We start from the raw sequence: 20,518 nt of genomic DNA on the forward strand, positions 1-20,518 counted from the left end.
GGAGAGACCCATCGGCTCAGGTTTCAGGGGAGACGATCCGAAGTTAGCTGAGCCACTAAAGCCTTCCGTGACGACCATGAACAGCTCTGTTCAGTCTTTGTGCTTGTCTGCAGTGACTACATTTCTGTTAGAGGTGGCTGCGGAGGCCAGAAGAGGACTTCCGATTCCGAGGAGCTGGAGCTACAAGCGGTTTTGAGCTGCCAGACACAGGTTCTAGGAACCAAACCAGAAGAGCAGTAAGTGCCCTTAACCACTGAGCCACCTTTTTAACCACTTTATGAGTCTTATAAGCATGTAAAGGTATGGATTTAATTTTCTCTAACAGATTACATATGGATACTGCTGTATCTTGTATTTAAATTTATCATCAGAACTCTAATAATTGGGTAAACAGAACACCAAGTAGAGCTTCTGGTCTTCCCAAGCTCGCTCATGCGGCTCGCTTGAAAACTACAATTCCCAGGATTCTGTGAGCCGAAAGTGGTGATCCTGGCCAATGTCCGAGAGGCGGGTCCGGAGGCCCGCGCACGCGCTCCGTTCCCGAGTTTGAGCTCGCCAGCAGGGCCAGCACACCGGGAGCACCTGCGACACCCGGCCCGCAGGTGGGCAGCGCGGGGTCTGTGGTGCAGTTGGGCCCCGGACTTGGAGCGAACGGGGCGCAGAGCCGGCTTCGGGTGAGGCTCTGGACCCGGATGGGCTTGGTGCCCGGCCCTGGGCTGCAGGGGAGGCCGGCGGGCTTGCGGGACCTAGGACGGTAGACGCCGCCTGCAGCAGGCTCCGGGGTGGGAGGGGTGGGCCTGAACAGCCCGGCCCCGGATGGCGCACTGGGCCTTTCAGCTGGAGCCTACTCTGCTGCTGACAGCGGAGACGCACATGCTAGTGCCTGGGAAAGAATGGTGCACATTCGGCACAGGTGGCGTGAAGCTAGGAGAGATGAGCAGTGGCAGCCTGGGCTGCGCCAGCCAGCTGCGTTTAAAGCGGCGCCTGGGTCGGCCTGTTGCTGACCCTTAGGCAGTTGGGGTTCTGTAGGGAAACCCCTGGGCTATCGGAGTTTGTCTGTTTGACAATGCGGGGGTGAAGTGGGGTGGAGGGAGCCACTGACGGACGACCCTGGTGGGCTTGCCTGTAGGAACCCGTCTTCCCATCGTAGGGTCCGGGGTCAAAGTTTGGGACCTTCCACCTTCTTGAACCATGCTTCAGGCGGGAGCAGCCAGTACCTCCGACCTTATGCCCGCCAGCCCCCGGAGCCTGCTGATGCAGATGATTTTAGGCTTATGGGACAGGTGAATATCAGCACAGTTCATTTTCCATTGTGGGCTGTTCCAGGCAATGGAAAAATCTTGGCTCCTTTACCGGGCCATGTACCCTTAAGTAACCCATTCACTTTCTCTGTTTCTTCCTCCATCCTCTGTAAGACAGAGTGAGGAAAAAACCTCCTTTGAAGAGTTGCAGTGAGGATTCCATGAGGTAATGCTGGCGAAGCTTTCTGTCTGGGTTCTGAACACAGTGGCTGCATCAGGTATTAGGATGCACGTCCACCAACTGCATAGAAAAGGAAAGGTTGGCGTTCCGGTTCCCGGTCCTGTCTTTTCCACAGACTGGCGGCTCTCGGGCTTCTAGGATCAGCCCCCGCCCTTTCACATGAAGGATCGGAGTTCCAACTGGTGACAGAGTTAGGAGAGAATCACGGGTGAGAGCTGAGAGCCCCTGAGGGCCTTGGGAAGGGAGGGAGCCGGTGAGTGGATTCACCCTGGCAGAGTGTCATCCTGGTGTGCTGCACAGTCAGTGCTGTCAGTGTTTTGTTTGTTTGCTGAGGATGAATTCAGAGCCTTTTGCGTGCTGAGCAAACATTACACTATACCCCGGTCTCTCCTCTTTGCTTCGGTTCACAGTTTCATTAAGTTTCCCCGGCACACCTAAACTAAGATCTTCCTGCCTCATCCTCTCCAGTAGCTGGGACGGCAGGCCAAGCTGACAGCATGTTTTTAACCAACCTTGGACTTCTGGTTGGCAAGTTCTTGCTTTCTGAAATAGCAGTAATAAGCAAAGGCTTGTGGAGAATACCGAAAGAGCCAGAATATTAAATTACTCAACACTCTGTTCCCCAGAGGCCTTGTCAGTCACCTCAGCGTGGTTGTCAGGAGAGACACGCTCCCTCCGGAAATGCTAAAATGATCCCCAGGGTTTTTCAAGTTGGGTGAGAGATACGGGAGGAGGAATGCAGACGTGCTACCATGGGCTTTGCAGGTGGGCTTGAGTTCGAACTTCAGCCCCATCCCATAATTGTAATGAACAATACATATAGCAGTCCCAAGCATATGCCCTGTAGTGGGTTTTGTAATACGTACTTTAGGTTGTAGAGGGATGAGATTGAATATGCAGAGCTTAGTGTGCTGCCTGGACACGGTGAGGGTCAGTAAGTGGGTTTTTATATCGCCGTGGTCTTACAGAGTAGGAAAATTGCCAGGCATAGAGCTTCGCTTCTGTTGGATCACTGGGCCCACAAACCTGGAACCTCCCCCCCTCTCCCCCCCCCCCCAGGAATAATAGTGTGAGTGTAAGCGGAGGTCTGGAGCAGTTACAGACTAGTATTGTTTAGTTGCTGAGCAGCAGGGCTGGGACTCACCTGATGGTTGCGGTCTCCTCTGCTGCTTCTGTGCCCTACAGCCCTGGGACCCAGTTAGGACGCGTGGCAGGCATTCCTGTGTTACAGTGGGATCTGAGCGACACGTTTGGGTTAAAGCTTGACTCCACCTATCCTGTTGTCCCATGATGGTAATACGGAAGGAGGTGGTCCCCAGGGGAGGCCTTGCGGGTGGATGAGTCTGCAGCCTGGGAAGGACCTAAAGGCTTGCTTTGGGGGCCGGGGAGGGGAACCCTTGTTTATCTGCTGGGAAAAAAATGGGAGCCACATGCATCTCGGGCAGAACCCCGCTTTGGGAGCAGAGGTTTTTGGGTGTGAGTTGAGGGAGCCCTGTGCTAAGTCCCCATGCAACCACTATATCCTTGGCTGCCCGAGAGACCTCACTTATAAAGACTAGGGAGAATTCACTTTCAAGGGTTCTTTTAGTTCTAAAAGATGGTGGTTTTGTAATTGTGTATTGATGGCTTAACCTCAGCCCAGCACCGAGGCAGTGGGCATAATTGTCCCCCCAGCTTGCTACCCTGACTCTTTACAGTGAGACAGTAGCCACAGCTTCCTCAGCCGCCAGCCACAGCCAGGTGTTTCCTCTGCCTGGCTGGACAAGAGTAATTACAGCAAGATGCCTTGAGCTGCTGAGTTACCGCTGAAGACCTGTGGGGTGTGTTTCCAGAGCCTTCCACCTCTGCTCTGCCATTGAGTCAGAAAACCTCACTGCTGTGAATTCTGCCCTGCTCCCCTGGAGATTCTGTCAGATACGATGACAGCTGGGTATGCATGGGACTTCAAAAATGACCCTTGGAGCCAGAGTTATCCTGGCAACCTCGATTGGGCTATATGGCCTGAAGGCGCAACTCTCATATTAAGAGAAAACTAAGGTCTGGGGCTGTAGTTCCGTGGTTTGCCTAGGTCATACGTTCAATCCCCAGCACCACCACAGGGAGTTGGGACTCCCCCCAGGTCATGCCTCAGCAGATGAGGCGAGGCGTTAGTCAAATTGACCTTACCCCTTTGAAGTAGAGAGCAGCAGTCTCTCCCTGATCTGGCCAGGACATAGATGAATCTTTAATTTTTCTCTGGCTTCTCCCATTCTTGCCAGTACCGCCCCCAGGCCCAGTGTATCTACAGGCCAGCCAGGTCGTCCACAGTCTGTGGTGACAGGAGTTGGTGTGGCCTGGTGCAGCAGGCAGGCGTCCTTGCCGAGCAGCGAGCACTTGAGCCTGAGTCACGCCTCCGGAAGGAGGTCATGACCCTGGCCTGCCAAATGGATCTGTCCCGGTGTTGACATTATAGTGTGGGCTTTCTGTGGATTGCCAGCTCACTGGTGATGAACCCCCAGGGGCCTCAGTGGAGGGCACAGCCTGAGGTGGCATCAGGAGCTACCTACACTGTGTGGGAGGCTGATGCAGCAGCTGTTCTGAGGGCCTAGAGAAGCTGTCCAGGCTCCTCTCAGGAGGCCTTCTCCTCTGGCCAGCAGGATGATGGTACCGCCAGTGTCCCTCATGGGTCTGTTCAGCCTACCTTCCTCTTGCCTGGCCTTACCTTACACTGTTTCCTCACTACAAGCAATGGTGTCTACGTAGGCCTGGGGTAGCTTTTCTAGAAAGTTTCAAGAGTGGACACTGTCCGTCTGCGCTGTCCCGGAACTTCAGCTTGAAGGCCAAGTTAGCAAAGCCAGAATCAGCAGCTCCGAGCCTTTAGTAGTGGGTGGGCATCCAGGCTGCATAGGGAAACTCACTCAGAGGATTGCAGAGCTTGGTAATGATGTCAGAACAATCTCACATCGAAACTGAGAACACGGCAGAATCATCTGGAACTTTTATTAAAACATGGGTTCTTAGGCCCGACTGAAAGAATCTGTGTCATCTGTATGTGGGCCACATGCATAGAAAGAACTGCACCCCTCCTCTACAGCAAGCTCTAGAGCCCCATAGGGGTCTCGGGCCTTTCTTTCCCCAGGGAAATGGCCCGTTCCTTTACTGTGCTACACGGGGTACAGCTTCTAGACCTTCTCCGTCTGGGCTGCCTCAAGGTGAATGTCCCAGGGATTCATAGAGTGAACTCAAGGGTCACATGTGTAGGCTCTGATATGAAGAAACACCAGGTAAACCCAGATTGAGGCACATGTTAGAAAATATCTGTCTGGCTTAAAAATTGTTAAGGTTGGGGCTAGAGAGATGGCTCAGAGGTTCAGAGCATTGGCTTGCTGACAGCCAGAGTTTGATTCCTAGCATGACATAGTGGCTCATAACTCTCTGTAACTAGTTGTAGAGTCTTCCACACCCTCTCTGACTTCCATGGGTACCATACACATGGTACAGTACCCATGTGCAGGTGAAACCCTCATATGCATAAAATAAAAACAAACTTTAAAGAAACTGTCCTAGATTGGGAGGTGAGACGTGACTTTTTATCCTGGCTTGGATTTTTGGATACAGCATAGGAACCACTGACAAAAATAGTATCATCAATATTAATTTTCTTAATTCGCGTGATATAAGAGAATTACAGACTTAAGTAGTTGTGGCTAGCGGGGATGATGTCAGCAGAATTTTCTTGGTGGTGGTTTTGTTTGACCCAAGGTCTTGCTAAGTATCAAGGCTGGTCTTAAACGTCCCGGCTCTGCTCACAAGCCCCAGGGTAGCAGGTATATGCCACCCCACCCAGCATGTGGTTTGTTTTTAAATAGTTCAGAAAAGAGCTTATATGTGACAGAGTGTGACAAATGTGTTGTTGACTTAGGGGAGAATTGGAATGAGAATGAAGCAGAGGTTTTCTGTACTCTCCACAAGTGCGAGGTGGTTTCCCATCAGAAGAGGAAGGAGACTGCAGTCACTGGAGCCAGCCCCCACAAGCTGGAGTCTTATCTTGAGGACTCATGTGAGCCTGACCGCCTTCTGTCACCGTCTGTAGTATAAATGAAGACGTCACTGTGGCAAAGCAGAGGACCCTGCATGACCAGAGTGGGTGTAGGCTACAGCAGTGGCGTTGTCATTAGGACAGAGGAGACACCACAGTGATGAGACCCAGGGAAACCCAACCTGAGGCTGGTCTCCACTCTCCTGTCCTTAGGACGGGGCTTGCCTACATAGGGCTTTTTGAGTTCCCCTTGAGCCTGAGGGGCTCTGTGGTGAAGCCATGCTTTCTGGCCTCCCCATCTCCCTGCTGTCTCCACCCTGCGGTTCTCACTGAACTGTGCATGCCTTGAGCTCTGCATAGGCTAGGAAACTACTCCAAGACTTGGAGTCCTGTGGTTTGCTGGACACAGGAATCCAACCAACCCATGCCCCTTTAAAGCCGTTGCCCAGATCTCACCCACACACTGCCAGGCAGAGCTTCCCTGGGTCTCCTGTTGTACCTGTGAGCGCTGTACACTTTCTAGTGTTCAGAACTGTCTCTCCTACCACGGGCGTCTCCTGGAGTCTTGATGGTTCATTCTCACTGGGGTCTAAGTCCCATGCGGCATGGCTGTTTTGGGGACTGAGTAGTTCCTATAAGAGTCGTTTGGCTTTGTTTTGTTTTTTTCCCTGCCCTTCCACTTTGAGAACTTGGAATGTCATTTTAATTGTGCCCTGCATGAGCCTAATGGGTTCACACTCTTCCCTTCCCATCCTCAGCCCCATGTGTGACCACAGTATTGTTGCTCTGTCACCAGAGAGGAGGTCGAGTCAGCTTCCAGTGACCCATTTGTGTCAAGCAGCAGTGGGCACCAGGCTGTGAACAGATATCACTAGAGAGCAGTATCCTAGTGAGAGGGTTGCAGGCCAGCTGGGGAGCTGAGCCCGCCCCCAGCTCATCCCAGCCCCCCTTCCTTCTGAACAAGCAGGGCAGGGGTTAATCACCATCACACCAGAGCAAAGGGACTTGAGTATTTTGGGAGTTTTTCCTTTAGGCTTTGGAACTCATTCAAGGTCACAATAGCTGCTAACGTAGTATTCACATACCTGCTCTGAGTTCAGGGGGGCCTTTCCCAGGGCAAGATATTAGCATAAGAATGAATGGGGCAGGGAGTGAAGGCTGTAGAGGCTGCTCAGTGGTTAAGATCCCTTGTTCTTGGCTCACTAATATCTGGAACTCCAGGTGAGGGGAATTTCTGACTTCTGATTTAAACAGGGAACTGCACTTTTGTGCATGCAGACAAAAAGAAAATAAAAATCTAAAAGCAAAACAAAAGTTGCAATCTCATGAGCTCAGAACTGCTCAACACACCTTCTTAATTAAGTGCTAAGTGTTATGAGGGCACTGGGTCTGCCTTCGCCTTACTCCCGGGACACCAAAGTGCCTTACACGTGTGTGATTTCTCACAACCTTGACTCATATGTCGTTTTAGTGCACATGCAATTGTCATGTAACACATACCATGCTGTGGGCTACCAGGTGAACTGGAAGGTTGTGGGGAGGAGAGAGGGGGCTGGAGGAGACTGTTCTGAGGGCAACATGACCTGGTGGAGCGTGTTTGCTGAGTTCACCCACTCAGAGAGACAGGACATCCATGGCCTACCCAAAGCGTCCAATAAACACATGCTGTGTTCAGGCTAAAAGTATTTCTCAGTGTGGAAGAAGGCATGCTACTGTTTTCCGTTATAAATGGGGACAGCTTGTAAAAGTTACATTGTTATAATGTTGGTGTAGAACCTTGCCAGGAGCCCTGCTTTTGGGGGAGCCGCAGGTGAACAGCTCTCTGATACTCCTGCAGCTCTGGGGCCAGAGCTTAGGAGCAATGCACTGCTTATTCCACCAGGTGGCGTGAGCCAGCCAGCCCATTCTTGTCTGCACCTTACAGGTGCCAGAAATCACAGACGAGGGCTTTTCACATCTCACCTGCAGGAGAGACTGAGCTGAGCTGACTCGGAACCCTGGCCACCATCACTAACCCTGGACTCCCAACCTCCAGGGCTGTGAGGAAGTTTCTGTTTAAGGCCCCAGCCCATGGTGGTTAGCTGCTGTGGCCTCAGCTGGGCACCAGGCTCTGAGCAGATGTCTGCTGCCCTTCTAGGCTCTCCGCAAGCTGAGCTGTGACTGCCTCCATCCCAGGCCCCTGGTCATGTGGTCTGCCCTGCGTTTTGCTTTCCCACTGGTTTCTGATGTGTGAGTTTGCAGCCTGCACTTGGAGTCCTGGGATGGACGCTTCCTCCTTACCAGACTGTAAGGCCCATGTGAGCTTTCCTGCATCTGGAGCTGGCCAGGGCATTCGGGAAATGGAGCCTGTGCCTGTGCCATTTGCCCAGGTGAGTCCTGTCAGCACTAGACCCTGCCCTGCCTGCCTGGCTGTCTGCAGGTGTCAGCATTAGAGTTAAATGAAATCACCTGGGACAAGTGGGCAGCACCTTTGTGTCTGCCTATAGTTAAGGGCTTTGTGAGCATATTTTTAAATCTCCTGTTCATTTTCTTTCTTAAAAAAGAAAAAAAAAAGCCTGTTCTATCAAGCTTTGTCCTGGCCGAGCCACTAAACTGGATTCATCCTAAGCACATTTCCGCTAAGGCTTCCAGCTGTGATAATAGGAGGGAGACTGTGCCCAAGTCCCCCCAGGTGAGGAAGAGAGGTTTGAGGAGGGAGAGGGACCAGGCCAGGCTGCGAAGCCCTTTCTCAGCATAGTCTGCAGGGGACCATGTGGCGGTGAAGTGGAGGGAGCATCAGATGGGAGTCCCCAGCAGTGTCACGGCTCCTCAGCATGTGTGCCGTGCTCTGGCCACTGAGTCAGGTCATGGGTCACGGGGCCTCCAGCCTTCCCAGCCACAGTGACTCTGAGGTCAGCGAGAAATCTGTCCTTCTCCAAATTTATGTCTAGCACATGTAGACTTGACTTTTGCAGAACCTCACTTCCTGTTCTTAAGATTCTAAACTCTGTTCTATAAAACACATGTGCGCGCGCGCACACACACACACACACATAGACATACACATACACTCTCACACACAGATACACACAAGACACACACATACACATCACACAATTTACATGTCTTTAGACAAATTTGCACATGCATATATACTGGGCATGCATGTATATATGCAAGTACACACATACCGTACCAGTCACCTCCACACACACTGGCTTGTGCATACGATTACTGGGAAGTCAGCCATGACTGACCCTGTGCTGCCCTGCAAAGCAGGAATACTGGCTCAGCAGTGTTGGCTGATGTCCATTCTGCTTTTGGTAATGCACCATGCTGTGGTTGATCACATCCAGTGTTGGGCCTGTCCCCATCCATATGTCCATCCGTCCGTCTCTCCGCCCATCCAGTGCCTACCATTGGGATGGTGAAGGAAGGAAGCTAAGGTCTTTTGTCATGAAAGACTTGAGGACACAGCACTCCACTGAGTCACAGCTCCAGGCCTCAGCAGGTATTTTTGAAGGAGGCTTGCCTCCAAGGGGGATTCTAGATTCTGTCAGGTCACCGAGAGCTTGGCTTCACATGGAGATGGAGCATGGGGCTGTCTCTCTGCGGTTCTCGAAGGGCACTGCGCTCTGCCTCACCGGGACATCATCCTCTGCTCTCCACCCCTCACCTCTCCTGGAAGGAAGGCCCACTGCACAGGCCAGCCTGTTGCCCACAGCAACGTGGCAAGGGATATAAGTGGTGCTTTTCCAACTCCCCCTTGCCTGGGACCCCCACACCAGGGAGACGGGGTCCTGAAAATTACCTGACAAGCCATGGTGCTGTGCCTTCCTTCCAGCGCAAGCATTTTTTCCATGTAAGAAGTTTGTTTCTAGGGGTCTGGCTTCCTTGGGTGATGTGGCCCGAGTTCGAATTCTCAGCACCCACACAAAAGATGTGTACAGCAGCTTGTGACATCTGTAATCCCAGTGCTGGAGCTGGGCACAGGAGCCCGACAAGGACGTCCCTAGGTGGTTAAAAACACTAGTTCTTGCAAAGAGCCCAAGTTTGGTTCCTGGTTTCCACATGACAGCCCACAGCCATCTGTGACTCTGGTTCCAGAGTACTGCATGCTCTTTTGGTTCTCCAAGGGCCCCATGTACTCATATGTTGCGCAGACATAGATATGGGCAAAACACTCACACACATAGATAAAAAGATCATTGAAGACTAGATAAGGTAGAGAGCGATCAAGGAAAGAACTTGTCATTGGCCTCCACAGGCATGTGCACATATGTGCGTGCATACCCTCACATGTTTACACACACATGTACATGCACACTTTCACATGTTTACACACGTGTGTGCACACCCTCACATGTTTACACACACATGTGTGTGCACACCTCACATGTTTACACACACGTGTGCGTGCATGCCCTCACATGTTTACACACCTACACGGTTTATTTTCAGCCCTCTCAGTCCTTGGCAGCAGAGAGAGGAGGGACCATGAAACTGCTTAGGTTCTGCTAAGGGGCAGAATCTTGGGCTGAGTCTGCTAAAGGCCCTGGGGCCATTTCTTCTCTGAATAGTGTTGAGATCGGAGCTGGCACACAGGAACTTGTCAGCCCTCACCCAGGCTCGCCTTTCCACTGTCTCCATAACACGGCCTGGCTGAGGAAATCGGCAGGGAGACGTCACAGCCCCCAGCCAGTCAGGGAGGCATAAAGGGAGTTACAGATCTCTTGGGGGGGGGGGAGTATTCTGAATTGGGGTTCCTTTTCCTGGTGTGATAGAGGCAGGGGTTTTGTTGCAGCTGTGGGTGTCTTGGGCGCCACACATGCTAAGGCACTGAGCAGGGCCTGGATGGCAGGCTCTTATTTTAAGATGTGCATGGTGGCTCTGCCCAAGCTGGAAACAGGCAGACAAGCACTTCTTTCTCTGTGAAATGCTCTTCACAGACCCTCATCCTGTCCAGAGCCTGTCTGTCAGGAAGCTCTGGGCACTCAGAGCCCAGAGAGTGGGCGTCTCCCTTGGGTCTTTACACCTGCAGACCCTAAAGCACCAGCATAGGCGTTTAGGGACAGTGGGTGGAGACAAACTGTTTTCCCAGGTGCTCTGGCTTCTCGTTCAAGAAGCCTTACCCACTTACGTTTGATTAAAGCTCTCCCTGCCTCTGTCTGATCTTGGTTCTGCCAAAACTTGATCTTGCCGACTTAAGCAGAATGCTACAATGCAGTTGGAGTGGGTGTGGGGTCAGGCAGGAGAGTGTGGGAAAGACAAGGGATTGTATCATGACTGCCCCACTCCTCGGCTCCTCCACAGTGACAAAATACAGGGCCCTGTTAGAAAAGATACTCTAAAGCAAGGATGGTGAACAAGTCTGTTGTCCATCCTCAGTCCTGGTTCACCTGAGTGTAGGCAGTCAGAAACCTAACCCACAAGCTGCAGCCTTGCCCCACGGGTGATCCCAGGGCCCTTGGAGAACAAGCCTCCGCACGGCCCAGCAGGGAGGAGTGTGGGTTAGCTACACTCGGTCACTTGGTTCCAGTCACTCAATTCCAGTCACTTGGCCTGGTTTGGGCTGCCTGACTCTAAGTAGCAAAGCCAGTCCACCCCGTGCTTTAGATCACAGGAGGTTCCCATTTTTCCCTTTCCATATCTGTCCTACCCTCTAACAGCACCATGTTGGAAGGCCATTAGACAGGTACTCACTGTACTCAGTAGAAACACTTTCCATCTTCTGAGGGTCCAGAAACAGCCAAGACCTGTGCCCCTTCTCCCCCACAGGGTCAGATACTCACGGGAGCTGACCTGAGTCTCCTGCAGTCCCACTTCCCTCCAGCAGATGGCAATGGTGTCAAGCTGTTGGTGCTCTGTAACTGGTTTGCTGTGTCATGCGGTTTCTCATGGGATTGGGTGGGTGGGGGGGGCGTCGTTCTGCTGGGGCTGAACACATCACTCAGAAAGCTGAGCCTCCTGTCAGGTGCCTGTCTGTGAAGCCAGATATCACTCAGTCTGGCTTCAAAGATGAAGAAAGTTCTCTCACAACAGGAGACTTGGAGACATCAGGGTCCCTGTGTCTCTCCTGCTGTCTGTGACCTCAAGCCAGCTTGCTTGTGATTGGCAGCCACAAGACACCCCTTTCCTCCAGTCCAGTGTGTGGGAACACGGACTGGCTTCTTCACCAAATCTGACCAGTCCCTCTTAGACAGCAGGCCACTGGGTTGGGCCAGAGATCCAGAAGCTCTCTCTGGCATCTTAGGGCCATGTCTCTGCCTCCTCTGGGTCCCAGGAGATTCAGCACAGGGGCTCAGAGGAAGTGTGAACACACCAAGGACCTCCAAGAAGAGTGGACGTAGACAGAAATGGCCGTCTCACTGCTGGCCTAACCTGGAGACCCAGGAAGCGAGGGTGGGTACTGCCCCAGTAGAGGGTACCTCAGTGGCACCTGGCCATACTCACTAATTGGTCTCTGTCATCTTTGGGGAGATTTCTATGCTTAGATGTGAAACACTGTTTCAAGGAGCTGTGATGGGTTAAGCTCCTGCCTAACAGCTACACAGCCTTGGCTCTGAATCACCAAGGCAGGAGAGTACCCAGGGTGCTTCCGAAGACACGTGGCTTCCGTGGCTCTTTATTGGCCATCAGACGTCCCACCCTTTTCCCGTGTATTGGAGGCCTCGCCTCTCGGGGAACCTAACTCACTGAGATGGTTCTTTCTGTACATCAGAAAACGGTTCAGAATTTCAACCAGTGCATCCATCACCACTGACCGCCAGGTCTTCCAAACCCTTGCTCTTACTAACAGGTGCCTGAATTCCAAAAGAAAGGCTGCCCAGGAGGCCGAGTGAGTGACTGTGCCTGGTCTGTAATCCCCAAATGCCTCAGCACTGGCGCTAATTACTACACAAAAGTCAGGAATTCTGCTTGGAGATAGATGTTGGCCGAAAGCCTGTACCTCGCTGAAGTTTTACAGGGCTCAGGTGGTGGTGATGTCTTTCCTCCATAGCACAAGTGTGTGTAGCACTCTCTTCTTGGCATCACCAGAGGCTCTTGAAATCACAAGGTACTTTGCCTCGAGGTAGAATAGATGCAGCCAGCTGAAAGGGTTTGGGGAGGATTCATTCAGGTAGAGGCAGCTGAGTGGTGCAGGTGTAATTATAAGGGTAACATGTGCTCATGAACACACACACACATACAAAAATAAAACTCAGAAAGCCTAGACCCTGACATTTGACTCTTACCATGTTACCAGGGAGCCTTGCTGAAGAGGCAGGGCAGAGGGCGCATGCGGTGGGAGTGTGCTGTGACTCCTGGCAGGGTTCACTCACTCACTCTCTCTCTTCCCCCCCCCCCCTCTTTCTTTCTTTCTCTCACCTTTTGCAGGCGTTTTCTGGTCCTCCAGTACACGTAGGGATGGATGGGTGACATCCACCCCACCGGGCTGTGGCACTGCCCACCCAGCCATCATCTCGCTGAAGCCCCCTGGCGGCGGGAGGATGCACCTCTCTGCGGTATTCAACGCCCTCCTGGTGTCCGTGCTGGCTGCGGTCCTGTGGAAGCATGTGCGGTTGCGCGAGCATGCGGCCACGCTAGAGGAGGAGCTGGCCCTCGGACAGCAGTCCCTGGATCCAGTCCCAGGCCTGAGGATCGAGTACCCGAAGGCCCTGCAGATCCTCATGGAGGGTGGTACCCACATGGTGTGCACAGGCCGCACGCACACGGACCGCATCTGCCGCTTCAAGTGGCTCTGCTACTCCAATGAGGCCGAGGAATTCATCTTTTTCCACGGCAACTCCTCTGTGATGCTGCCCAACCTGGGCTCCCGGCGCTTCCAGCCGGCCCTGCTGGACCTGTCCACCGTGGAGGACCATAACGCCCAGTACTTCAACTTCGTGGAGCTGCCTGCCGCAGCCCTGCGCTTCCTGCCAAAGCCAGTGTTCGTGCCTGATGTGGCCCTCATCGCCAACCGCTTCAACCCCGACAACCTCATGCACGTCTTCCATGACGACCTGCTCCCCCTCTTCTACACCCTGAGGCAGTTCCCCGGCTTGGCCCAGGAGGCCCGGCTGTTCTTTATGGAGGGATGGGGCGAGGGCGCCCACTTTGACCTCTATAAACTCCTCAGCCCCAAGCAGCCGCTGCTACGTGCACAGCTCAAGACCCTGGGCCGACTGCTCTGCTTTTCCCATGCTTTCGTGGGCTTGTCCAAGGTCACCACCTGGTACCAGTACGGCTTTGTGCAGCCCCAGGGCCCAAAGGCCAACATCCTCGTCTCTGGCAATGAGATACGGCAGTTCACCCGCTTCATGACCGAAAGGCTCAACGTGAGCCACGCGGGGGCGCCCCTGGGGGAGGAATACATTCTGGTCTTCAGTCGCACCCAGAACAGACTCATCCTGAACGAGGCAGAGCTGTTGCTGGAGCTAGCTCAGGAGTTCCAGATGAAGACGGTGACGGTGTCCCTGGAGGACCACACCTTTGCGGACGTCGTGCGGCTGGTCAGCAACGCCTCCATGTTAGTCAGCATGCACGGGGCCCAGCTGGTCACGGCCCTCTTCCTGCCCCGTGGAGCTACTGTGGTTGAACTCTTCCCTTACGCTGTCAATCCTGACCACTACACCCCTTACAAGACGCTGGCCACACTGCCTGGCATGGACCTGCAGTATGTAGCCTGGCGGAACATGATCCGGGAGAACACAGTCACACACCCTGAGCGACCGTGGGACCAAGGGGGCATCACCCACCTGGACCGGGCCGAGCAGGCGCGCATCCTGCAGAGCCGAGAGGTCCCCCGGCATCTCTGTTGCCGGAACCCAGAGTGGCTGTTCCGAATCTACCAGGACACTCGGGTGGATATTCCATCCCTTATGCAATCCATTCGGCGGGTGGTGAAGGGCCGGCCGGGGCCACGGAGGCAGAGGTGGGCGATCAGCCTGTACCCAGGGAAGGTGCGGGAGGCGCGGTGTCAGGCGTCGGTGCAGGGTGCCACCGAGGCCCGCCTGTCTGTGTCCTGGCAGATCCCGTGGAACCTCAAGTACCTGAAAGTGAGGGAGGTCAAGTACGAGGTGTGGCTGCAGGAGCAAGGGGAGAACACGTATGTGCCTTACATGCTGACCCTGCAGAACCACACCTTCACAGAGAACATCAAACCTTTTACCACCTATCTGGTGTGGGTCCGCTGCATCTTTAACAGGAGCCTCCTGGGACCTTTTGCAGACGTGCTGGTGTGCAGCACGTAGCCAGCAGGCCATGGCCAGGCCTCGGGAGGGTACGTACCTCTTGCAGCTCAGCTTTCCCAGGTCCACAGTTCCACTAGCAACTGTGGTGATTAGTTATCTATTTATTGAGTAGGCTTGCACTAAGCCTGCTTCCCGATGTGTGCTCTTCGCAGAATCCTCTAGCTCTGAAGTGATGGCGCCTGCCCGCTGTGCCACCCTGATCACCCCCACCCAGGAGGGATCCCTTAGTGGTAAGGAGGAGGCACAGCCGGACCCCAGGGATCTGCTCTTGCTAATAACCATGCTGTTTCCTGCCGCGGCCTCGGTGCGGGTCCTGGCTTCGAGAAACAGTGGTCCTGTGGTTGGTGGGCTAGGCAGATAATCTGCGAATTTCAACTGTAGCTGAGTGACAGGTGTGTTTGGAGCAGTCATTAAATGATTGTGAACATCTTGCCCAAGTCTTTTCTGATGCCTTATTAGCATGCATGAATTATTACCTCACAGGTTTCATACGGTGTTTTGTGCATATTTAGAGTGCACTTCAATACTGTTCATCTCATTAACCTTTCCTGCCCACCCCCCTCCCCCTCCCCGAGATTTTCCTCCTTCCAACCCACCGCTCTTGTTTTCAAGTCGCTTTGTGTCTTTATGAGTCAACGAGTTTCTTAGGGTTGCCGGCAAGCACGTGGGTAAAGGTTTTGTCTGCAAGGGCACCTCACCATGGACTACACAACTAGAGAAAATGTCTTTCCAGACACTAAATCCTCAGTGAGGGGCGTGGCCCCATTAGCTCCTCCCATTTCCGCGATGGGGTATAGAGCTCCTCACAGTTCCGCGATGGGGTATAGATGGGCCCATATTGTTGGGCATCACAGCTGCTGTGAGTTCACAAGTGCTGCAGCCTAGTCGGACCCACACGCCCGGCAGCCCGCCCATTCTTCTTGCCCTTTCCGGATAGTCCTTGAGCCTGGGGAGGGTGATATCGCCGCCCATGGCTGAGAGCTCAGTAGTCACTCTCAGCACCATAAGCAGTTATGAGTCTCCAGGGACTGCTCGCCACTGCAAAGGGGAGGCCCGACGGAGCCCGCAGCAGCACTGATCCGTAGCATGAAATCATTGAGAAGATAATTTCATGGGTGTGTCATATGCATGAAGCACAGCAGCAGTAGCTTCCCTATGAGAGTGAGAGCGAGCCCACGCCCTCCCCAGCCACAGGCTTTGGAACAGGCATCAAATCCAAATTTCCTCCTGTGGAATGGTTCTCAAACCCAACCAGGAGGAAGTTGGTTTCCCCATAACAGACCTGCCCTGTAGCATCAGTGGGCCAATCTTGCCTGTTTGCTGTTATCTGCAGCCACAGGAGGTGGTTGAAATGCCCCCGCCCAGCAGCCTGCATGACCTTATGCTATGAGGGCTAGCGAGCAGGGAGGGAGCTCGAGTTCCAGCTGCATTTCTCTGTGTGCTGGGACAGGTGCTTGGTGTCTTCAGCAGAAGGGTTTCATCATCATCCTCTGGTGGGCAACAGGCGATTGGCCGTATCTGGGCGTGGCCTAAGGAGCCAACTTAAGCTACAGCTCATAGAGAGATAGCCTCTGTGCATGTCTTATTGGATAGCAAGAAACAGAGTTGGCAGGCAATACTTTTAATTTTGATTGTCAAAGGAGATGACACGGTTGGTAGGGTGGTGTCAGGACTATGAAGGGGGAATGCTGGGTAGAGGTCATGTGATATGCCAGGTGAATGGGCAGTGGCGAGGAGGGCACCCATGGGGGCTAGCCATAACACCCACGTTTGACCTGGAGAGTGCCTGGCAGTGTGCTCTCATGAAAGCCAGGAGCAAGATGTGCATACAGCTGAGCCTTTTTCTTAATCTCAAAAGACAAAACAAGACTCAACCAAAGTCCTAAAACAGTATAAATGAGGAGAAATTAAAACATAAAACTGAAAAGTTTGTTTTCTACTGGAAGATTACTAAGAGGCGTTTAAATATTTACCCAGAGAGCTTAAAGAGAGAACTCGGCAGGTCTGGAGAACCAAACTTCATTCCCGGCACTCACAAAGCAGCTCACAACCATTATAGTTCCAGGTGCAGAGGCCTCAGTGACTCCTTCTGCAGGCACTGTGTGCATGTGGTACACAAATATACATGCAGACAAAACACTCATGTACACAAGAGATGTTTAAGTGGATACTTCACCACCAAGCAGAATATAGTAACCTGGATTAGAACAGTGCCCAGCTTTGAAGCAGGGATGTAAGAAATCCTGTGAGTACAGCCCAGCACAGTTCACAAAGGGGCCTCTGTGTGCTTGGTTTTTATCTGATAAGAGGACACTTTCAGATGGGAACAAAATAGACTCCTGAATGGAATCCGAGGCAGTGAAACTTAAGTGATCTCCCAACACAGACCTCTCTCCAACGTGATCCGTACAACGTGATCCATACAACGTGATCCGTACAAACGAGCCATGAAGCAAACGTAGTAAACCAGTGACATTTCAGTGATCGGAAGGAGCAGAGCCCTTCTAAGAAGGCGCGAACCCGAGAGGCTTGCTCTCAGGCTAAAACGAACAAATTGGACTACACAGAACTACAGCTTCCTATTTCACAAAAGACAAACAGGCCAAGTCACAAATGTCGGACAGAGGGGAATCTCGGGCAAGTCTAACAGCCAGGGCTGAGTGCAGGTCAGACTCAAAGCTCTCTGGTGCACAACCAAGGAAGGGGCAAACAGAACAGTCGGCCCCAGACACACACAGTGGCTGGCATGGGAATGAAGATAACGCCTATGGCAACGAAGGGGATTTGGGTTTTATAAATCGTTTCTCCCTGCTGGAGGGGCGGCTCAATGGTGGAGGGCATCTGTGCTCTCAGAAGGGTCTCCATAGAGGTCAGCTGTCAGCACCTGTATGAGGTGGCACACATCCACCTGTAAGTCCAGTTCCAAGGAATCTGATGTCCTCTTCTGGCCTCCACAATCACCTTCACACATGTGGTATATACTCACAGACATAAACATAAAAATAAAATTAGTGCCTGGAGAGATGGCTCAGTGGTTAAGAGCACTGCCTGCTCTTTCAGAGGATCCAGGTTCAATTCTTAGCACCCACATACATGGCAGCTCACAATTGTCTGTAACTCAGGACCCTAGGGTTTGACACATTCCCCTGGCTCCCACAGACACTAGGTGCACACATGGTGTACATATGTATAGGCAGGGAAAACACCCATGTACATAAAAATAAAATTTGAAATAAAAAAAATGAATCTTAAGAACCAGACTTCTCTGGTTGGTATAAAGTTCAGTTGGTAAAGTTCTTGCCTAGGATGCATGACGTCATTCTGGCACATACCTACACATCTCTGCACAGAGCACCACATACACATGTGCAGTATATGTTCATGAACATTCTTGAACATATTTATTGGTGCGTGGGAGTAAACTGCCAGAGCTGAGCATGTAGACTGAAGGCCTCCACCATCCCCGGCAGGTGACCTGTGCCTGGGGACGTAGGCTCCTTCAGCTTTGGCTTTCCCCATTTGTCATCAGGATGACCAACCGTTGTCAAGGAAATGCTGTCCCTTAGAGCAACGCTCACCAGCTGAAGTTCTCCAGCAAGGTGTGCTGGCCCAGGCAGCCATGGGCTCACAGGTCCTTGTCCCTGAACAGCGTGAGGTTGTGCTTCTGCATGTGTCTCAGCAGGACCTGCCCTCGTCGCTGCAGTGTCTCAAGGACATGTGTCAGACCTGCAGCTCCACCTTGGCTCTCCCAGAACACTGGGTCCATCTGCAGCGACTCTAACAGCAGGTTCTGAAGACATCCTGATGCAAGAACCTTCACAGCGGACTCAGGAAACCTGGATCCAAAGCCCCAGATTCCATGCAAGAAAGGAAAGGCGTGAGTTAGCTCAGAGTCCCCAGAGTGGGAATCCAGAACTTGCCCAGCTGGGGGATGCAGCACGGTCGGCTAGGGCGGTACAGACCTGTGCCTACTGGTTCCTTCTCAGAGAATTCTTGACCTGCTGTGCCCTGAAAGCGGAGGGCCGTTCTCTCCAATGGGTCCCATCCTACAGCGAAGCCTGCAGAGCCCACTGGACCACTCTGGGCTCAGCCAGGCACACTTGGGGCTTCAAAGGGGCCTGAGAAGGCTGAGCTGCCCACTGGGAGCGAGCAAAGTAGGGCAGGTCCCCGCCTAGTGTTTCACCCAATCCAGGATGAGCCTTCACACACTGACACAGGGCAGCTGGTGTTCTGCAGGATGTGAGGGGCAGGCCTGCCAACCGTAGCCCTGCTCAGCCTTCTCCGGCCCTCTGTAGCCTCAGATCCAGCTTTGGTCTAACAGATTCAGCCACCACAGGAGATGTAGCCAAAGGTCCCACAAGTCTACAGCAGGGCCATCAAGCCTCATCCCTCAAACCTCTCCGCAACACCCCAGATCCTCACCCATCTATGCCTTCCAGCAGCCGGAAGTTAAGCTTGTCCTCTGGATGCTGAAGGTTGGCAGCATTGTCTATGTACACCAGGTGAGATGGATTACTGCTCCGGACCTCAGAGGAAGAATATGGACAGGGTGGCCATTTGGTAAGGGCAGAATGTAACTGGTACCACTTAGTCGTTTGCAATGACCATCCTCAGCTGTCTGTGCCACAACTCCCCCACCCCCACCCCACTTACCCACATGGTCCCATGGCTGAGGGCTTACTGTACACCAGTACCATCTCTGTGGATCCTCCCAGAAGCCTTAAGAGCATCTAGCCGTTAAGTAATTTACATAAGACCACATAGCTAATAACCAGCTATGGCCAACTCAAACCTGGACCTGTAGCAGGAAGACATAACTGCACCTGCTAAGCTGCAGGGCAAGGGAGCTCATTCCTAGTGTAGCATCCAGGGAGCTCATTCCTAGTGTAGCATCCAGGGAGCGCATTCCTAGTGTAGCATCCAGGGAGCGCATTCCTAGTGTAGCATCCAGGGAGCGCATTCCTAGTGTAGCATCCAGGGAGCGCATTCCTAGTGTAGCATCCAGTGGGGTCAGAAGCATGGGTAAGAGATGAACTGTCAGGGCTGGGGAAAAAGCCTGCTCCTTAGGGTCAAGAATTTCATGTCTTATCATACACATACACGCATGTTTGCTACACATAGACAGACAGACAGACACACACACACATCTCTTGTCACCTCTGCCTAAGTATCACCAAAAACACACAACTATTTCCTTTATCTATATAGATCACCAACCACATTTCACAGGAAGCAGCTTTAGCATCTCTTAAATTCTCCCCATGCTAAAACTAGCAAGACAAAATTCTCTAGTACTTGAAAAATCTCTATGGGGCTGGGGGGGATAATCAGTGGGCAAAGGGCTTGCCATGCATTTATGAGGACCTGAAAACTCAGAACCCTCATAGCAAATCCATGTGAAGTTGTGTGTGCCTGCAACCCCAGTCTGAGGAACAGAGAGAAGAGGGCCCCTGGGGTTAAATGCCGGTCTAGCTGAATTGGTAAACTCCGAATTCAGTGAGAGACCCAGTCTCCAAAAGTAAGGTGAGAAGGACAGAGGAAGACACCTGATGAGAACCGCTGCCTCCACACGCATGTACTCACCTGAAGGTGCATGTATACATACATGTACACACACATGTGCACACATATGCTTGCATACATGTACACACACACACTTGCATGCATGCTCATACACATGCATAACTGCACACACATGCACATGCATGTACATACACATGCTTGCTTGCATGCATGCTTGTACATGTACATGCACACTTGCATGCATGGGTGCACACACGCACGTTTAAGGCCTCATGTGCTCAGG

The 20,518-nt window shown here is 52.6% G+C and overlaps 2 protein-coding genes across 4 annotated transcripts in view; one reads left to right on the forward strand and one right to left on the reverse strand.

The window, feature by feature from the left end:
* Positions 1 to 541: 541 nt before the first annotated feature.
* On the forward strand, positions 542 to 15,144 carry Pomgnt2 (protein O-linked mannose N-acetylglucosaminyltransferase 2 (beta 1,4-)). Of its 3 annotated transcripts, XM_052186921.1 has the most exons (3): positions 542 to 674; positions 12,857 to 14,741; positions 14,865 to 15,144. In XM_052186921.1, the coding sequence occupies exon 2, from the start codon at positions 12,970 to 12,972 to the stop codon at positions 14,710 to 14,712; it is 1,743 nt and encodes a 580-aa protein (XP_052042881.1). In that variant the 5' UTR covers positions 542 to 674; positions 12,857 to 12,969; the 3' UTR covers positions 14,713 to 14,741; positions 14,865 to 15,144. The 3 variants fall into 3 exon arrangements, with proteins under 3 accessions (XP_052042881.1, XP_052042879.1, XP_052042880.1); XM_052186919.1 differs by having other exon boundaries at positions 12,857 to 15,144; XM_052186920.1 differs by having other exon boundaries at positions 542 to 602; positions 12,857 to 15,144.
* Positions 15,145 to 16,317: 1,173 nt separating this feature from the next.
* Gask1a (golgi associated kinase 1A) overlaps positions 16,318 to 20,518 on the reverse strand; it is a 29,579-nt gene continuing 25,378 nt past the window's right edge. Inside the window, exons 4-5 of the mRNA XM_052186922.1 lie at positions 19,135 to 19,238; positions 16,318 to 18,548 (exon numbers count right to left, since the gene is read on the reverse strand). Of these exons, the coding sequence (XP_052042882.1) occupies positions 18,338 to 18,548; positions 19,135 to 19,238 (315 nt within the window). The 3' untranslated portion in view covers positions 16,318 to 18,337. The remainder of the gene's footprint in view (positions 18,549 to 19,134; positions 19,239 to 20,518) is intronic.

Source organism: Apodemus sylvaticus, chromosome 7 (assembly GCF_947179515.1).
Source record: "Apodemus sylvaticus chromosome 7, mApoSyl1.1, whole genome shotgun sequence".
Classification (NCBI taxonomy): Eukaryota; Metazoa; Chordata; class Mammalia; order Rodentia; family Muridae; genus Apodemus; species Apodemus sylvaticus.